The sequence below is a fragment of the Plectropomus leopardus genome, chromosome 15, assembly GCF_008729295.1.
Source record: "Plectropomus leopardus isolate mb chromosome 15, YSFRI_Pleo_2.0, whole genome shotgun sequence".
Lineage (NCBI taxonomy): Eukaryota > Metazoa > Chordata > Actinopteri > Perciformes > Serranidae > Plectropomus > Plectropomus leopardus.
The window spans coordinates 26,400,206-26,422,949 of NC_056477.1; the positions used below are offsets into that span (position 1 = coordinate 26,400,206).

A 22,744-nucleotide genomic window follows, 5' to 3' on the forward strand; every position below is an offset into this window, starting at 1 on the left:
TTGAAATAATCAAAGAGTATATAGCTGAAGTGAGAGGTTTCCCTGCACCAACGACCGTGTTCACCGACATTTGTAGTTATACCTGTTCCCGACTGAACCCTTCCTCCACCATAATTAATTCATGGTGGAGGGAGGGCCATAGTTTTTCAGCCAGTCACTCAGAAGAGCTCAAAAAAATATTTGCAGCTTTGGCGAGGGTCAAAATAAAAATCATAAAAAGAAAAAGAAAGTCACACTCCAGCCTTCCCTAATAAACAAAAACAGACCCTTAAATTGCGAAGTCTTATCAGTATATTAGCTATTACTGATTCAAACTTTTACATTTTTTGACAAAATATTCGCATTCTCGGGATGTAGTTTGTGCGCATTGTGCGCATGTCAGTTTCCAGGAGACGGAGTGTTTTTCGATATGAACTATCTTGGAAGAGAAGAAAACCTTTGAGGTGAATCTTTGATGACGTCAGCAGGGGGGAGTATAGCCGCCGCTCAGCTGTCAGACCTGTACCGCACAGGAGCACGCTGTATGGGGGAGCACACAGAGAAGGGGGACAAACGTCGATTTGTGTCAAGCAGATGTCAAGTTTCCAGAGAGAAAATGACGCTACTAAATCTCTGTTCAGGAGGCTTGAGGTTTTTTTTTTTTTTTTTTTTTATGTCATAAAGTAGCTGAAATAGACTCTCAGAACCCCCCTCTGTAGTCAGTGACCCCTGTCATCCCCTGTATTTACACCCTTGTTGTTGGCGGATTAATGTGAATTTTCCCCTTGTCTAATTTGTTCACAGCCTTTCTCCCAATTTAGTAGCAAAACATAGTTTTTCTGCCTGGTTTATATCCTACATCATTGCTACAGTGTAATTACATGTCACAATGCAATAGCTGACATATGTATTATTTTGTATCTGAGCCAGGAGGTTTAGCCGTTAAGAGCTGCTGAACACAGATCAGGGAGCAAGCCAAGCAATTACAAATTGATTTTTTCCAATGATGTCATTATGAAACGAACACTATTAAAACAAAAAAAACAACAAATATATGCACATCTATCCTCTCTCAACTGACATCCACACTGCTGCAGAAGAGTACTGCTTTCTTTGCATTACTGTTTAAGCCCTCCCTGATCCAGTTAAAGTGTTAACGGAATAGATTAAGGACATGGGAGGAGGACACCCTTCATTTTCCTTCTAACAGCCACAGATCAAGCCCTCTCAAAATGCCACACTCATTTCAAGAAATACTGACAGGAGTCACTAATGCATTGCCAAATGCTAGAGCAGACAATTTATGCATAAGTTAATAGCAGGCACTGTAATAAGTGCTGCAAGATGGCAGTAAAGAAATGGCAAGTTAATAGGGTTCATGCTGAAAAAATGACTTTACTTTTTAAATATTGTAAATAAAAATGAAGATTCAGTTTTGCTTTAGATTTACTACAAATTAATTAATTATTTACCGTAATTACACTAACATCAAAATAATAGCCCCGCATCTGTAGATTTTTTTTTTCCGAAAAAGAATAGGTTTAATAATATTTTTTTAACAGCCAAGAATAAAATAACTTGTTATTCCATTCATAATTGAACTTGAATAAATGTCTTAAGTTATTCTACCAACATTAACATAAACACATACATTTAAATATTTTTCCAGCCATACATATTCATTAATGGCAAGTAGTCATTACTCATTACTGAAAACTAATACTTTTGTCATCACAATTCAGTAAAGTTTTAAAAAAAAAACCCAACTGTTTTAAAGGTAAATAAGTTGCCAGAGTGCATATAAAAAGCACCAAAATAAAGATTGTCCATCAAAAACTTTCCCGGGGATGATCCCCCTGGAACCCCCCCCTCTGAGATTCGGGCTGGGCCCCCAGTCTCCTCAAATCCTACAAACGCCCCTGTGAAACATATTTTCACAGTGAGGATAAACCACCGTGTATTTCAGTATTTACTCGTGTGTATGTTATGTGTGATGACCTGCTGCTCCTGTAGTAACCCTCACCCCACCCCTCCGCACTGCAAAGATTACACATTTATTTCTCCTGCTAGTCTGCAGTTACTCCCATCGTGTCCGGGGAATACAGTCACCACCGGGACAGAGCAGCGATGGCAGCCCGGGTCTCCTTCACCCAAGTTCGCCTGGAAGCGGAGTTGGAGCGCTACCGGGCCGAGTGCCAGTGGGACAAGATGCCGATGATCATCGACCAGATGAAGGTGGCGCGGATTCACGAGGACGGTGAGTGGACTCGTGACCACCTGGAGGGGGTGAAGCTGAGGTGTCTCTGTCGCTTGACTGATCTGCACACTGTAAAAAAAAGTAACTATGGAGAAAAAGTCACAGGATGAATCTCGTGTCTACTGTAAGTTTCAGAAGTTGTGTAAAGTCCACTTTTTCTTGGAAGTTTCAGGAAATTGCTTTTTGAGTCTGATAGATGTAAGAAAACCTTGACCAAAAATGCTATTTATGAGTTGATTTGCACTGGGATCAATGATGAGTTATTGCATCTCAACGGGTTTTGTATTTTTCTTTCAAATTGATTTGTAAAAAGTATGATTTTAAGACTCAAAAGTGTTTATCAAGAGAGGATATGTTCTGCAGTGCACAAGTACACTAGTTGGACTTTGGACTCTTCACAAGAGAGAGTGGGTTTCTGTACTTTAGGTTTCCTCTGCACATGTATTCTACAAGTATCAATAATTATCATATTTAAGTACATTTACCCAAGCAGCCTACTGTGCTTAAGTACATAGGCTATTTAAAGTACTTTGATATTTACCTTAGTATTTTATTTAAGGCCACTTTAGACTTTTACTCCATTGCATTCAAGAGGTACGTTTACTGTATTTATCTGAAAGCTAAAGAGTTGTTTAAAAAAAAAAACACAACAAAGAAAATATTAGACAATTGACAAAGAATTTTTTTTCTGCATTGGGTACTTTTACTTTAAACTCAGTTTGATTTAATTCAACTCAATTCAAAAATTGTATTAAGGACTAAGTTCATATGGAGGTCCATAGACAATAAAACAAAATAAAATTAAAAAAATAATATTAATAATAATAATAATGAAAAAGGTGGTTACTTTTCAATATACTGTAAAAAATAAACTGTTTTAGCTCAAACAGTTACTGTTTGGGCTGCCTTAAAGTTTGAAGTGACTGAATATGAAAAGAAAAGTTGAGGTAATTTTGTAATTATTGAACTTGTCTTTTCAAATTCAGTCAACTTAAAAAAGATTACAGCAGCCTGGACATGAGCTTTTTTTAAGTTAAAACAAATAGTTAATTTTTACAGTGTACTTAAAGTATATTTTAACTGCATGTACATCAGTAGCATTTTTAATGCAGGACTTTTACTTGTAACAGAGTATTTTCACAGTGTGGTATTAGTACTTTTACGTAAGTAAAGGATCTACTTCTTCCACCACTGGTCACAATAATACGTTGCTTACATCTGTCTTACTGGGTGAGAGCAGGGGTCAGAGAGGGGTTGCAGGATTGCTCCAACAATAAAATGTCACTCCCTGAAAGTTTACAGTACACACACTGAAAGAGTGTGTACATGATCAAAGGTACTCTGTGGCCCTGCACATTGTTAACAGCCATCATACAGGATATACCTGCCTGGCACCACCAACTATGGATTATACCAAACATGATTTTCCAGTACACAACCTTGAAATCGTTCCACACTGTAAATTCGCTCAAAGAAATGCAAACACACTTATCACTGTGTGCCTCATAAAGCATTGCTCTGCCAGCTCGCTAATGGAGCTGCCTCCACCTCTCACCTCAGCAGAGTAAATATGGGTTCAGGTGACTCGGCTGCATGTCCGCTGTTATCGTGCCCAGAACTGACTGATAGTGCCGACCTGCACTTTCTCCCTGCCTGCACATGCACTCAAGTGTTAAATCAATGTGGTATTACTGTGCGCATGCATGGGTCACATTAGCTGATCTGACGATGAGTGTGCATGGAAGGTATGTTGCATCAAGACAGAAGAGGTGGTTTTCAGTTAGAAATAGAGGAACTTCATGGTGGGTAAAGTAATAAGGAATTAACCCTTATACAGTCACACTAAGAAATACCTTTGCAAACATTTTTACAAAATTATTGACCGTTGAATATGTTGCATCAATTTATTAGGAAAAAAATAAATAAACAAAAATAAAAAGATGCAAATAAAATAATTTATATTTAAAAATCTGTATAGAATATATGCTTAAAAAATGTCAGTGTTATGTAATAAAAATATTTAAAAAGCAAATAAAGTAAACACACAAACAAAAAAATATAAAATAATAAAGAAATAAAAATAAATACAAATAATAATGAATCCAGTAAGAAAAAATACCAAAAGACTGAATAGAATTAAAGTATAATCAAAGTACTTAATTACATCGTATAAAAACATCTGTATGAAATGAAACTGGGTTTTGCAAAGTTTTTCGTGAAGCTGCTTGATCACAAAAAAAACGTCAAACGCGCAGTTACAAAGTCTGTTAAAGGGTTAAACTTGGTGTAAAATCCACTTTGCTGTAAAACAGTAAAGATTACTCTACATTCTTAGGTCTGTTGTTGTTTGAAGTATTTTACCTTAGATAATTTATAGTTAGGTGATACAGTGAGAAGATGTATTAATCTAATTTGATGTCAGTCAAAGTCAGAAAAGGAAAGAGCACGGTTGATATTTGGCCCCTCTAGTCAACAGTCTCACATGGATGAATCAAATATAGACCTAGTCCTTGCAAATACACCAATTCATAGCTCTCATTTAGGATACTGAGGTCATACGTGGCAGTCCGCTGTATTTGTTTTGGGAATTTGGGGTTAGCTTCCCGTGGGAAATAACATTCTACAGTTCAAGAACTTGGTGGCTATTTTATAGGCAGATTCCAGTATTTTAAGACTCAGTGCATTTAAGGATTCTCTGTCAAGTTGTCTTGTAAACAAAAAAGTGACAATGTTTCTTTTCTAAAAAAAAAGTATTTTGTGTGTCCTTAAGGTCTTACAAACATGTTGAATGCAATTCCTCCCTCACAAAACCTTTGCGAAGTTTACTTTCACGTTTGCTAGCAGTTTTCTTCATACATACAATTTAGGGTTCAGTGTTTTCCGCACAAGAATTGTTTTCATGGCATTGAAATTGCTTTTTCTTTATTAAAGGGGTTCTATAAATTCAGAGAGTGGGAGTTTATCACGGTTATCAACATGGAAGTGACTAATCTAGCAGCTAGCAGCTAACTATGCTAACACCATACACAGCGCTGAACAGCAGCAACAATGCTGACAAAGCTAACAGTGTGAACCAGGGAGGAACCAGAAGGTGGGCGCTACACTTTTCGCAATTATGCCGTCCCGATAGCAGCAAAACAGCCACGTGTGCGGTGCAAAGCAGCAGCAGCATTGAGCTAACCAGTGGGAAACACACATGCACTAACATGCAGACTGGGCTGGACTGGTTTACCACAACAAAGAACAGAGAAGCTCAGATTCCAACACACACAAAGAGCTAGTGTGACCTCATTCTCTGCTCAGGAAGCCATTTCGCCACTTCCAGGATAATAGATGTCGTAAATAACAAATGAAATACAATCAATGCTATATAAATGCTCTGAATGTCACATATAGGACCTTTAATGGGAAGTGGGAAGTATGTTTTACAGAAAATATGATTGAGGAATAAACTTCAAGAAATCATTTTTAGCATCTGGTCAAAATCATCTAAGGGTAGGAGTGTTTATAGGGGAATCCTGACCACAGAATTCCTAAAATCCTGGTATCAGCCCTGCACCTATTTCTCCACAGTGAACTCTAAACCGGCAATAAAAAGTTTTGGCCACTGGGGGGCAGCAGAAACAAAACGTACTCGTCACTTTCCAGTTGATGGAGCCAATATGTTAGCAGACAGTTGCTTATTTACATAACCAGCAGACAGGGAGTATTCCTTTTTAGCTTTCGTTTGGAGATGTTTTTTCATCCACCTGAATGTCAGTCCAATATTCACTCTCCTTTTAGCTCTATTCTCCACCAATTCCTGAAGGAAATTTCTGGCTATTTAGCCGCTAAATGCTCCGCTAATTTACATTAGCTGTTAACTTTGTCTATGTAATTCCATGTAAAGTGTAAAATGAGTTTTAGAGCTGTTTAACATTAACAGCTGCTGAACTTGATGAGATATGCCACTAAATCAAAACAAATACATTTGTGGGCTGTAAAACGAATCATCCAAAACATGCTAAAAGTATTTTTTTTTAAGTATTAATGCTTGCGTGGGATTATGACTGCTAGTGACCCCTTTCACAAATAGTCACATGCTCCGTTGCTAATGTAAAAATTGTGACTGTAGCCTCTTAACACTTTTTTCTCAATTGATGAGCTTTTGCACAAATATGGTTATTGCTTCTGTCCACCTACATACACACAACAGTACATCACAAAATGACAACAGAGGATCACAGTTTAAAGAATAATTTTCTTTGATTTTATTTCGTCTTGCATGGAAACAAGAATATTTTATTTCAACCTGTTTATTCCAACAACACTGTAACTACCTGGTTATTTATTGCAACACAGACTCATTTCAAAGTCTACGTTCCAACTTGTGTGAAATCATTAAATAGCTCTCGCTGTGGTTATGGGCTGAGACACGTCCTGCTGTTTATCCCTCACCTTCCCCTCACTGATAGCTTTAGCCTCGGCTGTGCTGATAAAACTAACTGGCAAATATGTCAAGTATATCAGGACGTAAACACTGCTCACAAAGTTGGCGACAGAACACACGCACTGAGAAAGGAAAAGCTAAACAGGAAGGCTTTAATCGAGTGAATGTGTACACAAAAACTGAGGTTTACTACTAGACTCTGAAAGCAAGTCAGACCAGAGTTTGAGTAATATCTTTAGTGTACAGTAGGTGGACTTGGATTGCTTATCATATGATTACAATGTTAAAGCTATTTAAGGAAAATATGAGGGAAATGGAAACTGTAGCTTTTAAATAGCCGTCAGGACTGTGGCATGTTTGAACTCTTCTCCATGAGCTGCTGGGAAATGCTTTTTTTTATGGATGGACTGAGGTTTGCTTTGGCTACAGAAACAAATGACCTATGACCCCTGAGCTCAGACCTATCCCAACAAACTCAGAACACTTTTGACTTTTCTTTTCTAGATGACTATGGGATGCTGCTGATGGCCGAGGCGCTGCTGGAGGAGTGTCTGCAGGAAAACATGGACCTGTTACGCAGCTCAACACCTTTGATGGATAAGACCCAGCCCAAACTGTCCCGGGCCAAAGGCCACCTCAACACCATCCTCAGCCGAGGCCGTCTCACAGTCAGTATCATCCAGGTTCCTTCAGGTCACTCGATACTTGTAGATTCCTCTCTCACGGAAAGCTTTAACACAAATACCTTGTGTCATTTATTGCCAAATTATTGATTTCCTCTTGTCCTCCAGCCCAGGTACCTGAATGAGGCTCTGCTGCTGATGGCTAAGGTGCACTATGTGCAGGGTCGCTACAGGGATGCCCAGGGTATGTGTGCCAGGGTGGGACTGGAGGAGCTGACGCGGGATGAGCAGCCGACCTACCACCTCCGCCTGCTGGCTGAGGCTTTTGTCATCAAAGGTACCTGATACTTCTGGGGAATCAAAGGCAAATCCAGGTTTTTACAACCTGGGTTACTTTTACATTTTTTCCCATCATTGCCATCGGAGAGAAAAAGCATTGCACTTCTTAAGTGGTTACTGAAATCTGCAAACATGGTCACAAAAAGTGAGATGGGGCAAAAAAAAACACTCACAGTCAGGTGATCATGTAGACTGTAAACTAACCTTCAAGTAAGCCAAACTTCTTCTGAGGAGAAAAAAAAATGCAAACAGTCAAATTATTACCCCAAACCGTGAGTTGTTAACATTTAACACAGTTTATAGACGGACCTCCAGGTTCAGTTTGACTCACAGTACTTTAAGGGGATAGCTTGGATTTTCTGAAGTGGAGTTGTATGAGGTACTTATCCAAAGTCAGTCTATTATATACAGTAGATATTTGTCAGCAAGCCCCCAGTTTAGACAAGCAGGCTGGAGTGTCACCACAGAAGAAAAGCAATGTACTGCTGTGGATGGAGGTAGCAGAAAAAACATATTTATACAATTTTAAAATAACCAACATCAGTTTAAGTGTATATATTAAGAGTATTAACACTTTAACTAGACATACATTTCCGTTGTATCGCTCTCTTCAAAGCCAGACTTCATTTAGAAAAACAGAAATTTGACATCATTGAACACAGGAGATGCTGGTCAGGAACCCTTAATGTCCAACGGAAAACAGGCCAACTCCAAATCGCTCTTCATCCCCATCCTCTCCTTCAGTGCTCACCAGTAAACCCAGTTTCACTCTTGCTCTGGAACCAGCTTTGTCCACTTGGCGTTGTATTTTTTTTTGTTGTGCTGTGTCTATGACCTTCACAGCTTTCTCTCGGATGTGTGCTGCTTACAATTATGCGTCCAAAATCGCGTCTAGACCTGAGGAATAGACATTGCGCTGTGGTAGGAAATAGTGAATGTAAAGACAAACCTTATGTTACCTCTCACTGGGATTTCAGACCATTATAGTGTTGAACAGTTTACATTTACAGCAGATCTCCTACCTGTCACCCTGAGCCCTCTGTAAGCTGAAGCAGCACTGTGGTCTGGCATGATGCCCTGAAAAACACCGCAGGCGAGACTCAACAGCTGCCTGCATACATTTCCTTGACGATCCCCTTCCTAATCTCTTTGCTAGGAGTTATCACACAACTAAAATCACAGTGACCTTGTATGGGGTTTGAATGTGGAAGTGAGGCAGCGGGGCAGACTGATGAAATTAAATCTGTGGAAATAAATGTAACACGGCTGGAAAACATCAGCCTGTTGGACGCAAAGTTCTTTCGTGACCCCAAGAGTCTTAACCTCAGCTTGTGGATGATACTGATGCTGCAAAGGGAGAAATGTGAAACTTTGGTCCACAAGAAGACTTTCGTGTTTTCTCCCAAGCTGCTTAAAGACACTTTAAGTCATAACGTCTATAATGGGATGGATATACAGTAGAGTAACTGTACTGAACAAAACTTTAAACGCATTATGTTTTTGTTCTCATTTTTTTACATGTGTAACCCTTTGAAACGTAAGGAAGGTGGCTTGATTTCTTAAAAAATAGGGAGAAGGCAATAAAAGAAAAATGTACCCAAACTTAATATAGTTTAAAAAAAACTACAGTAAAGCATTGTAAATCATGATGCTTTTTGGAGTCAATATTACACTGTAAACCTCACATTCTACTGTACAATACTGTAATAAATTGAATGGTAAAAAAACTGTTCAAGTAATATTTAGTCAGGATGCCTGACACTCCAGCTTCCAGTAGTTTATCGTCATTTTAAGGGATAATTTGTAACTGTGAAATTGCTGTAAAAATACGGCTGAATTTGAACAGTAATGGGTAGTATTACCAAATACAGTGAAACACAGAAAAAAATCTTGAAACCTTTTTCAGCTAATATTATACTGTAAACCTCACATTCTACTGTAGAGTACTGTTATAAATTTAAAGCTAAAATAGTACTAAAATATTTGTGTTCTTATAGTGCTTATGCTACTTACGGTAGTGGCACTGTAAAATAAATGTATGGTGGCTGCAACTACAGCTACCAGTAATACTGTAATTTTACAGGAAAATTTATTACAGTGGACTATTTATGTCAGACCTTAAAAAGCACTCAGTGTTATCTCCTGTCTTAGCAGTTTTATTAAGATGATAAGTCGCTATAAATGTTATGTTTTGTTTTAGCTGCAATACATGAGGTAAAAAAAAAATATACATAATATAATAAACATTATTTTTATTATTAAAAAAAAAGAACAAAAAGAGAGAAATGCACATTCAGTTCACAGGCAACAGCTCTGCACTCAGTAAGCCAATGGCACGTTCCCTTAAAACTCGAGACATCTGCAGCATTGTGTTGTGTAATCAAACTGCACATTTTAGTGTCAAGTCTGTCACTTTGATAGATTATCTTGGAACAGGAGAAGTGCTCACTAATTAGCAAATTTGCAACCAAAGTCTTAGAGAAATATATCAGTTGAGTGCAAAAACCAAAGTGTTGCATTTACATTTTTGCTCAGTAAACATTAAGAAGTAAGCCCTTCAGGGAACATATTTAGTGCAACTAGCAGATTTCGATGTGAGTCATATGTTGAGGAAGTGTTACTCACAGTCACACATGCTCGCAAGCTGTCTGAAGTCCAAAAATGTAGTTTTTATTATTGCAGATTATTTCGGGTTGACTTTAAATGTGTGCTTCTTTTTCCCCTGTCAGATAGAATCAAGCATTTTGTCTCTTTTGATACATTGAATAGCAGCATCATTAAAAGTCAAAGGTCACATTCACACAAGATTACAATGTCTTTAGTCCTTTGAGCTCTGGATAATCTTATTATGCTCATCATCATCATCATCATCATCATGTCATTACACGCCCTGTTTCCTGATAATCGGACATGACCTCATGGAATTGAGGAGACTTTTATTGCTGTAGGAGAAGATTTTGATTTCCTCTGATTGTTGGAAAGATATTCACAGTGGACTTTCACATGCTGCAGTGAGCAAACAGACCAGATCCTTTTGGGGGGGGGGTGTTTTGTGTACATATTGCATATTGTTGTGGGCATGAAGTCAGATGTGAATATTTGGATGATGATGTCTTGTCTATCGGCAGCTGTCTGCTTATTTGATTAGGCCTGGAGTCTGGCCCAAGGCTGCTGCAGTCTCGTAATATTCCTGGAAGCTCTGTATATTTGTACCAATAAGTCCGATAACAGACATCAGAGCCGGCATCTGGACCCGAAGTACCCTGTTCACTTCTTCCTCCATATTCATGCATTAGCAGCTATACAGTCTATGATCAGCAGGGCATCAATCTGCTGCACAAACTGCTTCCTGGCTGCCAATAGTGAGAGATCAATATATGTTTTATCATGTGGACTCCACCTGTCTTGCAGAGGTTGAATGTAACTAATCAATCAGTGAATCAAATGTTATGTATATAGCACCTGTCAAACAAACTGAATGCAATTCAAAGTGCTTCATAGTTTGATTGAGGAAACAAAAAGAAGAACAACAAAGAAAATTAACAAAAACGGATCTTAAGAAATAGAATGAGTATAAGCCATAAAATAGTGATAGTAAGATGCTATATAAGAGCCAGACTAAATAGATAGATTTTTAGTTTAGATTTAAGTTATTAATATTTCCAGCACCTCTCTGATCCACCGGCAGGCTATTTTAGCATTTTGGAGCATAATGGCTAAAAGCAGAATCACCAAATGTTTTAGCTCTTCTCTGTGGAGCAGCTAAAAAAGAAGAGTCAGAGGATTGAAGGGGCTTTCCTGATTCATAATCTAAAAGCATCTCTGAGATGTATTTTGTTGCAAGGTCATGCAGTGCTTTATAAACTCATAAAAGTTTATAAAAAAAATCAATGTGAAAACTAACAAGCAGCCAGTGTAAAAAAAATGTTTTACAAAAATGTGTGCTCTCCTTCTGGTCTTAGGCAAAACTCATGCTGCAGGATTCTGAATTACTTGCAGCTGATTAATTGTATTTAACTTTGGTCGACCAGAAAGTAGAGCAAGTAGAGACTTTGGAAATATTGTTTAAATGATAAAATGCTGATTTTGTGATCCAGCATATATGTGGTTTAAAATCAAAATTGGATTTATGACTCCTAGATTTCTTGCCTCGTGGCTCGGGTTTAGTCCAAGTGTGTTTAGGACTGAGTGGGCTTTTTTATGTACTAAGTGTGCTTAGCTGGGGCTGTGTAAAGCCAGCAGCTGAGCGGAAGGGCTTGGCAGGGTGTTGTGGTTCAGAGGCTCAGGAGAAAACTATCAATTAGCAGGCTCAAAAAACACAAGGAAAAAAACCCTCTGGTTTCAAGCTTCTGAGCAGCCAAAAAGTTAGTACCACTGAGTCTGGAGGAACAATGTGGCGATGAGTGAGAGATGCGCCTGGGTTCTTATACTGCATGGTGATGAGACGATTGAAGACAGGAGTGTAAGTTGAATCAGGAGCCAGGTGAGGGAAAGGCACGCCCACAACACAGAGACACGCAGGGGAGGAGGAGACATGAGGGAGACGCAAGGAACACGAGGAAAAAGTGGGGTCATGGACTGAGCCTTTACATGAATACTCCACCACTGCTGTCGTCTCTACTAATAAACTAATGCCAGGATTTAGCAGTATATCACAGTGTATGCACAATGATAAAATATCACATTTCCAAAATGAGGGGAGATGGTCACAGTACCAAAAATTAATCCAAAAAGACTCCTACCTCTTTGATTCTTAAAATAACATACATGAAGGCAGTGTCCCGGAGGCCACTGCGGCCTTCATGTATGTTATTTTAAGAATAAGAATTCGTTCGACTTCTGCTCGTGGCCCCTCTCTCTCTCCCCCTTTCACATTATTGATCTGTCCTTTCGAATAAAGGCTAAAATGCCAAAAAATAATCGTAACCATTAATCTTATGCTTATTCTCTGTGGTGTCATATGCAGCGTCTTAACCCTTTAAAACCTGAGCAAATTGGCAAATTTCCTTCAAAAACACAGGAAGAGGGTACAAAAATATGAATTACAAAAAAATTACCTGAAATTTGACCCAAAAAGAGTTTAAAAAAAAAAAAAGTGTTTGTGTTTTTTAAAAAAATAAAAACGTAATGGTTAAGAATGATTAGTTAATTTTTATTTTAAATGTAGTTTTCAGACATTTTCCATATATATATTAGTATATATGTATATATGTTTATATATATATATATATATATATTATATATATATATATATATAATATATATATATATATATTGTATATATATATATATTTAATAATTATTAACGTATAATAATGTCTTAATCTCTCACTCTCCATCTCTCTCTTTTAAAACTAATTTGCAGATTATTTTCTTGTCACCTTTTCCCAATTTCTTGCATTTGGTGAAACATTTCTCATTTTTAGCCAAGTTTTCAAAAGAAATCAGGTTTCAATGTAAAATGTATGACTTACTGTGACTTATTACTATTTGTAATATCTGAAGATGAAGTCTCATCAAAATCAGACCTTCTTTTCTCATTCATTTTGATATTTCCAAATACGACAACTGATTAATTGCTTTACTTTTCAATCATACAAAATACAGATGTTGTCATCCTTGTGCTACTTTTGACTTCTAACTAATTACAAGCTGAAAGTTGTTGTTTTTTATATTGTAAAATAAATCATACCTGTCACTGTCTTTTTTTGTGTTAACTGCATGACTTGTCAGCGAGGTATTCAGTGCTAACTTTGCCAGCTGAAGATAGAAACTAGAATTTTGTTCATGAATTCTAACCAGTGTTGGTCTAATGGTCTCTGCTGGCGTTTCAGGTCTGTCTCTGGACCACCAGATAGTTTCTGCAGTGTCTCGTGTCCGTCTGTCAGAGAGGGAGGAGGAGAGTCTGTCCTGTTACCTGAAGGCCTGCGACGCTTCTCTATCCTTCCTGCAGGAGCTCGATAAGGTGGAGTTTTATAGAGTGCATGTCGGTGTTCATCACTGTCCTTCTTCTTTGTGCAAAAGTAATACGGCAGGCGGGTGTAGTTTGGTAGAAATAAAATAGTTCCTACATGAAATTGCTCACAACGTGGTTTGTTTATTATCTTTAGTAACCATGTATTGATTTTTGGAAAGATGTATTCCTTTTGTGCCATCTAGTTCCATTACATTGGAGAGAAGGCCAACATCTCTCAGCTGATATCTCCAACACTCTGCAACTCACACCAAAACTATTTCCACTGAAAAATACTGAACTGATTTGAGGTGAACTGTCCCTTCAAGGCTACCTAGAGGTTTCAATATAATGAAATGCAAATGTGGTTGTGTGTGTTTTTTCAGATGGTAACAACACCCCACGCTAAGACAGCAAAAGCCAGTTTGCTTCCTCCACCTGCGGACATCGACCTGGGCTACTTCCTGCAGGCGTCATTACAGAGTGCGTACCTCTGTCTGCTGCAGAGAGGGTGAGTCAACATTACCCTGGCCAAACACCTCGGCATTTTTATTGTCTTTAATTGCTGTTAACTGAAACATTTTGAGGTTTGGAATGTTGGTTCACAAAACAAGACATTTGAAAGTGTCTCTTTGCACTCTATTTAATAATGATGCTAAGACATTTAATTTATTGATGACAAAAAAAGAAAAACCAAAAACAGCAGCTTAATCCACAATAAAAGAATCATTAACTGCAGCTTAATATAAAACAGTTAAAAGACAGATTTTTTTTCTTACACTATCTACAACAAAAATTCTACTTTAACATAACACATGAGTATAAATCTAATATTGTGCTATATAATAATAATATAAAGTATATATACTGTACAGTGTATCATTAATCGCTTAGAGGGAATACTTTTACTTGTGATACCTAGATTTTTCCTTATAATACTTCCCCATAATACTTTTCTACCTTTTCCCTGTAGTTTGTGGTACTTTTACTTGTTATAGAATGTCTTTTACAGTATGGTATATTTGTATTGGTATTTTCATTTTCCACCACTTTCCTACACACATTCACACACAACACATACACATTCACAGTGTGTGCCTTCTTTTCCACTATTTGCCTGCGCTATTAAAAAATTTAATTTATTGTTTTGGTTTTTTTTAAATAATTTTGCCGTGATATTCAGGGGTTGAACAATGTCAGGTAAAAAAAACAAACATGACCTTACATAGCAAGGATGCATATTTGGTGATAATAAAATACTAAATCTCCTTAAATAAATTTTTGTTATATAGTTGGTTTTTGGCTGGAGTTCCTCTTCCCGTGTTAACATTACATCACTGGTTATTCACTGTGATGAATGGTTGCAGTCTTTCCTTACTTAACCTTAAACAGTAACGGAGGGAACCCTAGGCTTTTTAAATTGCAAGGAGAATAAATTAGGAGAAGCTTTTAAACACCCGTTGACGTAGGTGCAGCAGAGATGCACTTTGATTTGTGGCCAGCAGGTGTAAGTGTTGCTCTTAGACTCAGAAAAGCCAAGCAGTGTCTGAACATGCACTGGTTTCTGGTTTATTAGGTACTCCTCACTAAAACTGATACAAAGCCCTCCAGTAATAGATGACATTACATCCCTTTGTGAAGATTAAAATGTTTCGGTTTTAAAATACTAATATTTTATATAATGAGGAAGTCATTTATCTTATTTGTAAGTGAGACCGAAGTAAGGCATAAAAATAAATAAATAAATAAATGAAATGAAATAATTATTTATACTACCACTACTACTACTGCTACTACTACTACTAATAATAATAATAGTAATAGTAACAACATAAAAAATGTAAATATATGCTAATGTAGACAACAGCATGACAAATTATAAATAAATGTATTCTAAAATATCCAGGACCCTCTATAATATTGTTACAGAGATGTGTTTTTTAGATACTTCTACCATCACTGATGTAAATGGGGTGGATCAAATATAACAAAACACCAGCATTTGGGTGAACTTCTCATTGTACCCATTGTAGAATTTCTCTGTTGTTTATATGGCTTGCTGAGACCCGGGGAATATAAAGCAGCCTGCAGTCAGAATATCAGTGATATTCTTTGTGGCCTCTCGTCGTTCTGTACAGCTACACCTCTGTTAAAAGTCTGATGTCAGAAGTGTATTATTATTTTTTCTTTTATCTACTGTTAGCCTCTTCTTCTACGTATATATTTATTTTTTTAAAGGTACACCTTCACAATCTATACATCACACAGATATACGCCTACTGTGTGTGTGTGTGTGTGTGTGTGTGTGTGTGTGTGTGTGTGTGTGTGTGTTCATTAGTCATCTTGCACAGGGTGCTCACCAACTGCGTAGGGTGCTCAGGGTGGTGGAGTCACGAGGGTCTCAGAGCTTCAGGAAGGTGAGCTGTCTCTCACACACAGACACACACACACACACACACACACACACACACACAGTTGCTGTCGTTTGCATTTCTAGCCGCTAAACATTCATGATTCTATAGTGTATCAGGGGTTGTGCAGATCAGCGTGCCTACACTTTGAACAAGTTAACCCGGCAGGCAATTTAGTGAATCATAGGAAAATCTACACAATATATGATGAGAAAATAATACACTGCTTTGAACACAGAATATGCATTAAGAAGTATGTAAGTAATATAATGTGGTTTCCCATTAGTCTGCGGCGAGGAAGCTAGCAGAGGTGCTGCTGAGCTCTGTGAGTGAGGACAGCTACTGGCCCCCACTGGGCCCCCCACCTTCAGCCTGGCTCCACAGAGAGGGAGCCGCAGCCTCCAAAGACGCCATCTACCCCACTGTTAAACCGCCACAACGTTACAGCACTGACTGGTTTGTTTGTTTCATTTCTATATTACTACTGTTTTCCATTTCCTTTTTTTTAATTTTTTTTTTACCTGTTTTCATCCTCTTATTTCTTGTGTCTGTGTGATCCAGATGTTTGTGTGCTAAATGCTTTAGCCAAGTTCAAAATTTCAGAAGGGTGAAGCCTCCTGGGATTGTGTTTTGTTACTTCTTTGTGTCAGCCCCACAGCAGTTATCTCTAGGTGTCAAGTTCCTTTGTCCAAGTTGCACTTTCAGCCAATGTGCCATCAGCTTTGTCCAAGATAGTGTCCTCCCAAAAATCATAGCACTTGGCAGTTGGCATCGATTCTCTTTGTTCAAGTGTTTTTTTTTTGTACTAACTGAGTCATCATCAGGGAGGCTTGAATCTGAGTCATGTCTCTACAAAGTAAAAGTTTGCCTGTTCACATGGAAAGTCAGGTAACAGACTTTCCTGAGAGTGCTCGTAGGCTAGCAGTTAACACTGGGTCATTCAAGGTTAGGAATCCCAGCACACCCAAATAATCTCACACACCTCTCATCAGTGTGATGTAGGACTGTGCTTGTATCAAAAATAAGCAAAAAGCAACTACTACACACCTTTACACCCACCTGCTTCATACCTGTGAATATGCATAGGGCAATGAGTTGGATTCATTGGCAAATTTTGGCTCTACAAACACATTGATAATCTAGCCTCCTTATTAATTAACTGTCATTGTGATTCGTGGCATAACATAACAGCATGGGACAGCATAGCACGACTTAGCAAAACATGGCATGGCATCAAGATCATAGCATAACGTAACAAGATATCACGACATAAAATAACAACATAACATAAGATAACATAACATTGTAAGATAACATAACATGACACAATAACATAGCATGACATAACAAGATAACATATCATAATGTAACAAGATAACATGACACCATAACAACATGACATAACATAACAAGATAAAGTGACATACCATAGTATGGCATAACATAACAGCATAATATAGCATAACATGACTAAGCAGAACATGACATGGCATCAAGATAGCATGACATGACATAATGACATGACATAATGACATGACATGACATGACATGACATGACATGACATGACATGACATGACATGACATGACAAAATAACATACCATATTGTAACAAGATAACATGACATAACATTTTGCATAGTGAGCTAGTCATTATTGCAAAATAAGCCCCAACATGTTGATCCTGACACGATTACTTCTCCCTAAAGGGGCTTGTTTCACAATAATGACCTGCTCGCCATACATTGTCTCACTTATTACAGGAGTAACAGACTGTGGAGTGCTGTAATTGACCAATCAGAATCGAGTATTGAGCAAAGCTGTGTTATAGCATGACCATGAACAGCATAAAATGCCATTACATGGCAGAATATAGCATATCATGAAGTGACATATCAAGGTACAAAATATTCACAAGGGATGAAATTGTATCGCACGATCCCAACATGACAAACTGGTTATCTGCATCGGCACGCTAAACTATATCAACGTGTTGTTGCCTCCGTTCTGCACTCCCCTCTTTGCAGGGATCCTGTGCTCGTTGCTCAGGCCCTGCGAGCCATACTTAGTCACCACCACATGACTAATCCTGCCCACACTATCATAAGTGAAGATCTAAATCCATGTCTGAGATTAGAAGGAGAGGAGGAACAGGAGACTTCACCCCGAGGAATAGCTGTACTTGAGTATTGTTCAGGGCTTTTGTCACCAGTTACCTCTATTGAAAAGGCCATGACGGTGTCTGGTAAATGTGTCCTTTAATAGGACACGTAGCCGAGCCGAGAGGGAGGAGAGGCAAAGAAAGTGATGAATGAGAGGGATGGGAGAGGTAGAGATGGAAGAAAATGAGCAGCCAATATGTCTCTGTGTGTGTGTGTGTGTGTGTGTGTGAGAGAGAGAGTGTGTGACATCTGAGATAGAGCTGTGTAGTGATACAGCCAGGGTGGTCCGGATTGTGTTACAGCACCACAAGTGAGACAGAAACTGGACACTTGCAGCAATCTAACAATCTACCTCATGAAAAACCGTGTGTGCGTGTGTGCGTGTGTGTGTGTGTGTGTGTGTGTGTGAGGGATAGACTTCCTGTTATTGGTACTATTTCCTGTTTCCTGTGTCCTGGCAGTTGCTTCTGTCCTCAGGACGTGGTGGAGGAGGCTGTGTTGCTGCTGCTCATCACAGAGTCCATGGTGAGACACACACACACACACACACACACACACACACACACACACACACACGCCTCCACATTCTCAGCCTTTTCTCGTGTTTCCCATTCTCTCCACATTCTCAGCCTTTTTTCATTCAAAAGACATATAAGGAATTTACACTTTCTTTACCATCAGCATCACTTTTCCCTTCCTTAGTTCTCCTCTTCCTCCTTCCTCCTCCTCCTCCTCACTCAGCATCTGTGTTCGTCCAGGCCAGCGGCGAGGCGGTCATCAGTCGTCTGCCAGACCAGGCTGAAGCTCGTCAGGCCAGCCTGCAGGATGCCACCTCTGTCTATGACCTGCTCACCATTGGCATGGCCAGGAGGGGGCAGTACGGCATGCTCTCTGAGGTGCGGCCACACACGCACACACACACACACACACACACACACACACACACACACACACACACACACACACACTTTCCATGCTGGAGGTCTGAGGGGAGGAGCGCAAAGGCGTGAGAGATGAGATGTGTTAGTGAGAGCTTTGCCTTTGCCAAACTTTTTAATGAATGTCCTTATCACTTTGAGCAAGGGGATTATGTGTCTTTTTCTACTTTTTCCTCTAATTTTTCTTTCAGTGTCTCACTCCAAATTCCTCTTCTATTTGCTCTCTCTTGCTTTTTTTTCTTCACAAACTCTATTATCCCCTCCTGATGTGACCTCTACCCAGATGTAGGAAGCTGGGGAGGCGGAGGTTAGAGGAGCTGTCTAAAATTAGGTTTGTCTACCTGTCTGACTGATTCATAGATAGCATCAGTCATCCTATAAGGGCGACCACACACACATACACTCATACACCCCGACGTAGTTCCACTTGGACCAGTGGATCGGTTTGCTGATATATGGGGCCAGTATGGGCCATTTGTTAAGAATTAGATGTCAGCCAGTCAGTGCCATCCATCTCTGATGTGATGAATAAGATTCACATTGATTGATTGCAGACTTACTGAAGCATTAATCAATCCATGAGATGTCTGCAGCAGGTTCTGATTCTTATATCAAATTTCAGAAGGAGGATACACAAATATGTATTTTTATAAGATTGAATAACGCAGATGCATCCTGTACATCTTACATCCATGAAGGAATATAATTCTTTTTTAAAAAAAGGCTGGAGGCTTGTACGAACAAAATTACAATTATTTGACATTTTTGCTGAATAAAATGAGCTAATGGTTATAATGGAAGTATTCAAACCTTGTAAATAAATAAAAGCAGTAAACCACAATATAAAAATAGTCCATTATGAGTAAAAGCCCTGTTTTTATGAATGTATTAAATAAAAGTTCATTCTATGACAATTTTCAGAGTCATGTCTTATTATAAATGTTAAATCACTGAATTAATAATATGAGTGCATTAATGTGAAAGTAGTTGGTTGAGGTACGGGGACAGTTTAGCTAGGCTAGCAGCATCACTTTAAGGATGGAAATGTCAAACAGCCGATCCACCATTTTGGTGCATTGGATACATTGCCATGAAATTTGGTAAATATATTCAAGGTTCCCAGTGAATGACTCCTAATGGCATCTGTGGTCTATTGACTTTCCATCTAGCGCCACCTTGAGGTTGGAATTTTGCTGCCGAGTTAAATATCTTGACAATTTGAAATTTGGTACACACAGTCATGTAGATGAATTAAGTGAATTATTGCTACATTTAGTCTGATATTTATTAAATGCATTATCGCGTTGCAGGGTTAAAATAATTGTTGAATCGGTGGGCTTGTTTTTTACTGGTGTTTGAAGTGGTTTACAGTGACATGTTGGGATTGCTTTGAACAGAATGTGGCTGCAGCTAGACACGTCTCACGAAAATTGGCTTCAGTGCATGGTGCACTTCCCGGGGGCCTGGTAGACTCCTGGTCCTGTTAGCAGTGCTACGTTATGTACTTGTGGGTCAATGAACCATGACCGCGATTAAAATTTAAAACTATAAAATAGGTAGACAGGTACACTGGTAGTATAACTGTCAAGAACTTACACTAAACACAGCACTTTAGTCAGTTTGCCTAGCTGTTTCCTGTTTCCCAGTTTGTCTGCTCTGACTCTGCATATCATCCTCATTACCAGGGGTTAAATTGGGATTTGTTATGTGTAATTTAGCAGGGTTAACTAGGGATAGCACTATAATGTCTGCAGCAGCAGCAGTGAAAGTTTAGCAGAATTTCATGTATGTTTAATTGACACTGAGCTAAGTCATTATATCATTAAATAAATATTAGCAGTATTTTCATTATTGCAATTTGCTTTGTTGAGCTCTATACAGCAGGGCGTATTTGTCTGCATGGTTAATGGTCAGCAGTCTTTATAATCAGCGCACATTATTTAATCAGGATATTTGGCAGACCTTTTTCCTGGTTTAGCTCACTTCTGCATGACTGACAACATCTGACTGAGCGGCGCTCCACGCCATCCTCTGCTCGTCCACACACACATCAATCACATCATTATGTACTGGAACAGCACTGAGTGGGTGGTGAGTGGTGACTGACAGTCATTTCAAGCTAGAAAAATGTATTCAGGAAGAGTGGCCATTCAGTTTAGTGACTATGTAAATGAGGGAAAATGAGGGAATAAATTTAATGTTCCTAACCCTGGCTTTCCTGACTTAAAGATTGCTCTCCTAATGGCTTAGGACAGTTTGAGCACACATTTTTCATTTGCATTTTACATCTTTTTTTTGGGCTCAGTCTGGGTCTACCTGGCCACACTCTGCCTGAGCCTACGCATTCCCACTTGTATGAATTATGCCACTAAAACATTTGTGTGTGGCTGCATTTCTCCCTGCAGTGTCTGGAGCGAGCCATGAAGTTTTCATTTAACGAGTTCCACCTCTGGCACCAGCTGGGCCTGTCACTCATGGCAGCCGGGAAGGTGAGCTCATTTCTTCTTATATACCAGCAACAGTCACGCCACACCCGAAGGCGACATCCATCTTCCACCATACCTCTGTCCTGTACACTGCTGGGCTCCATCATCAAACTCGTGTTCAGCAACACATAGTATTCGCAGATAAGTGCGATCTGCTTGGAGGTGCAGATAGGTTGAAATTTATTTGATGTGATATTAAGAAGTAAATTAATTGCAAAACAAGGACACTGAAAGGGCATTCAACTACCCCAACCCATTTAGTACAGCATACGTGGTCTGTCGTGGCAACTCCCATGTGCTACCTCAAAAATCAAACTGAAATGATTGGGAAACACTTCTGAAACCATTAGCTGCTAAATTAAGAGAATACTCTTGTAATGTTAAAAACACTTCACGTTCTTCAAATGGGAGTCCGAGGCCAGCACAAGTCACAATCCTCTCTCTTTTTCTGTCTCCCTCAGTGTGTGTCTGTGTGTGTTAGTGTGTGTGTGTGACAGAAAAATTGATCTGGGTTGCAGGATAAAGTGACACTGCAGATCAATGGAGAGCTCTAGAAATAGGCTGCTCCCTAGAAGGAGAAGGGGCCGCCTCAGTGTCGTCAGATCCGCTTTCTATTTAGGGCCAGCCGTGTGTGCGTGCATATGTGTGCGTGCATGTGTGCGAGTGCGTGTGTGCGTGCATGTGGTCCATTAATGATTGACCTACATGTATTAAGTGACTGTGTGTCTAAATGGGTCTATTAGGGCTGTGTAAGGACAGTTGATGTGTGTTTGATACACTCGCTTTAAAGCGATCCATGTCATCTGTGGCTGCATGATAACTGGCTGCTGTGTGCACATGAATCATTTGTCACTGACATTTTTGTATGTGTGTGTGTGTGTGTGTGTATTCCTTCCAGGGGGTTGGTGCTGTGTCTGTATTTAAAGAGTGTGCCAGGATGAGACCAGAGGATCCTTCATTGCCCCTATTGGCTGCTAAAGTCTGCATTGGTCAACTGCATTGGGTGAATACACACTGACATTCACATAGCCATGTGAATGAGTCATGTACAGAAATTAACATTAAAATGATGATCTATGAATGTACTTTCATGCCATTAGTTGCTGTGATGTATGTGCTCTACATTTCCCAGAGATACTTGTTGCGGTGATACCTCTGAATTTTCTATG

General features: G+C 39.0%; 1 protein-coding gene across 1 annotated transcript in view; it reads left to right on the forward strand.

Annotated features, from left to right (window-relative positions):
- Positions 1-2,106: 2,106 nt before the first annotated feature.
- ttc7a (tetratricopeptide repeat domain 7A) overlaps positions 2,107-22,744 on the forward strand; it is a 52,133-nt gene continuing 31,495 nt past the window's right edge. The window contains exons 1-11 of the mRNA XM_042502243.1: positions 2,107-2,236; positions 7,170-7,333; positions 7,457-7,625; positions 13,462-13,592; positions 13,967-14,091; positions 15,919-15,997; positions 16,278-16,447; positions 18,613-18,676; positions 18,910-19,047; positions 21,495-21,578; positions 22,474-22,578. Coding sequence (XP_042358177.1) covers positions 2,107-2,236; positions 7,170-7,333; positions 7,457-7,625; positions 13,462-13,592; positions 13,967-14,091; positions 15,919-15,997; positions 16,278-16,447; positions 18,613-18,676; positions 18,910-19,047; positions 21,495-21,578; positions 22,474-22,578 — 1,359 coding nt within the window. The remainder of the gene's footprint in view (positions 2,237-7,169; positions 7,334-7,456; positions 7,626-13,461; positions 13,593-13,966; positions 14,092-15,918; positions 15,998-16,277; positions 16,448-18,612; positions 18,677-18,909; positions 19,048-21,494; positions 21,579-22,473; positions 22,579-22,744) is intronic.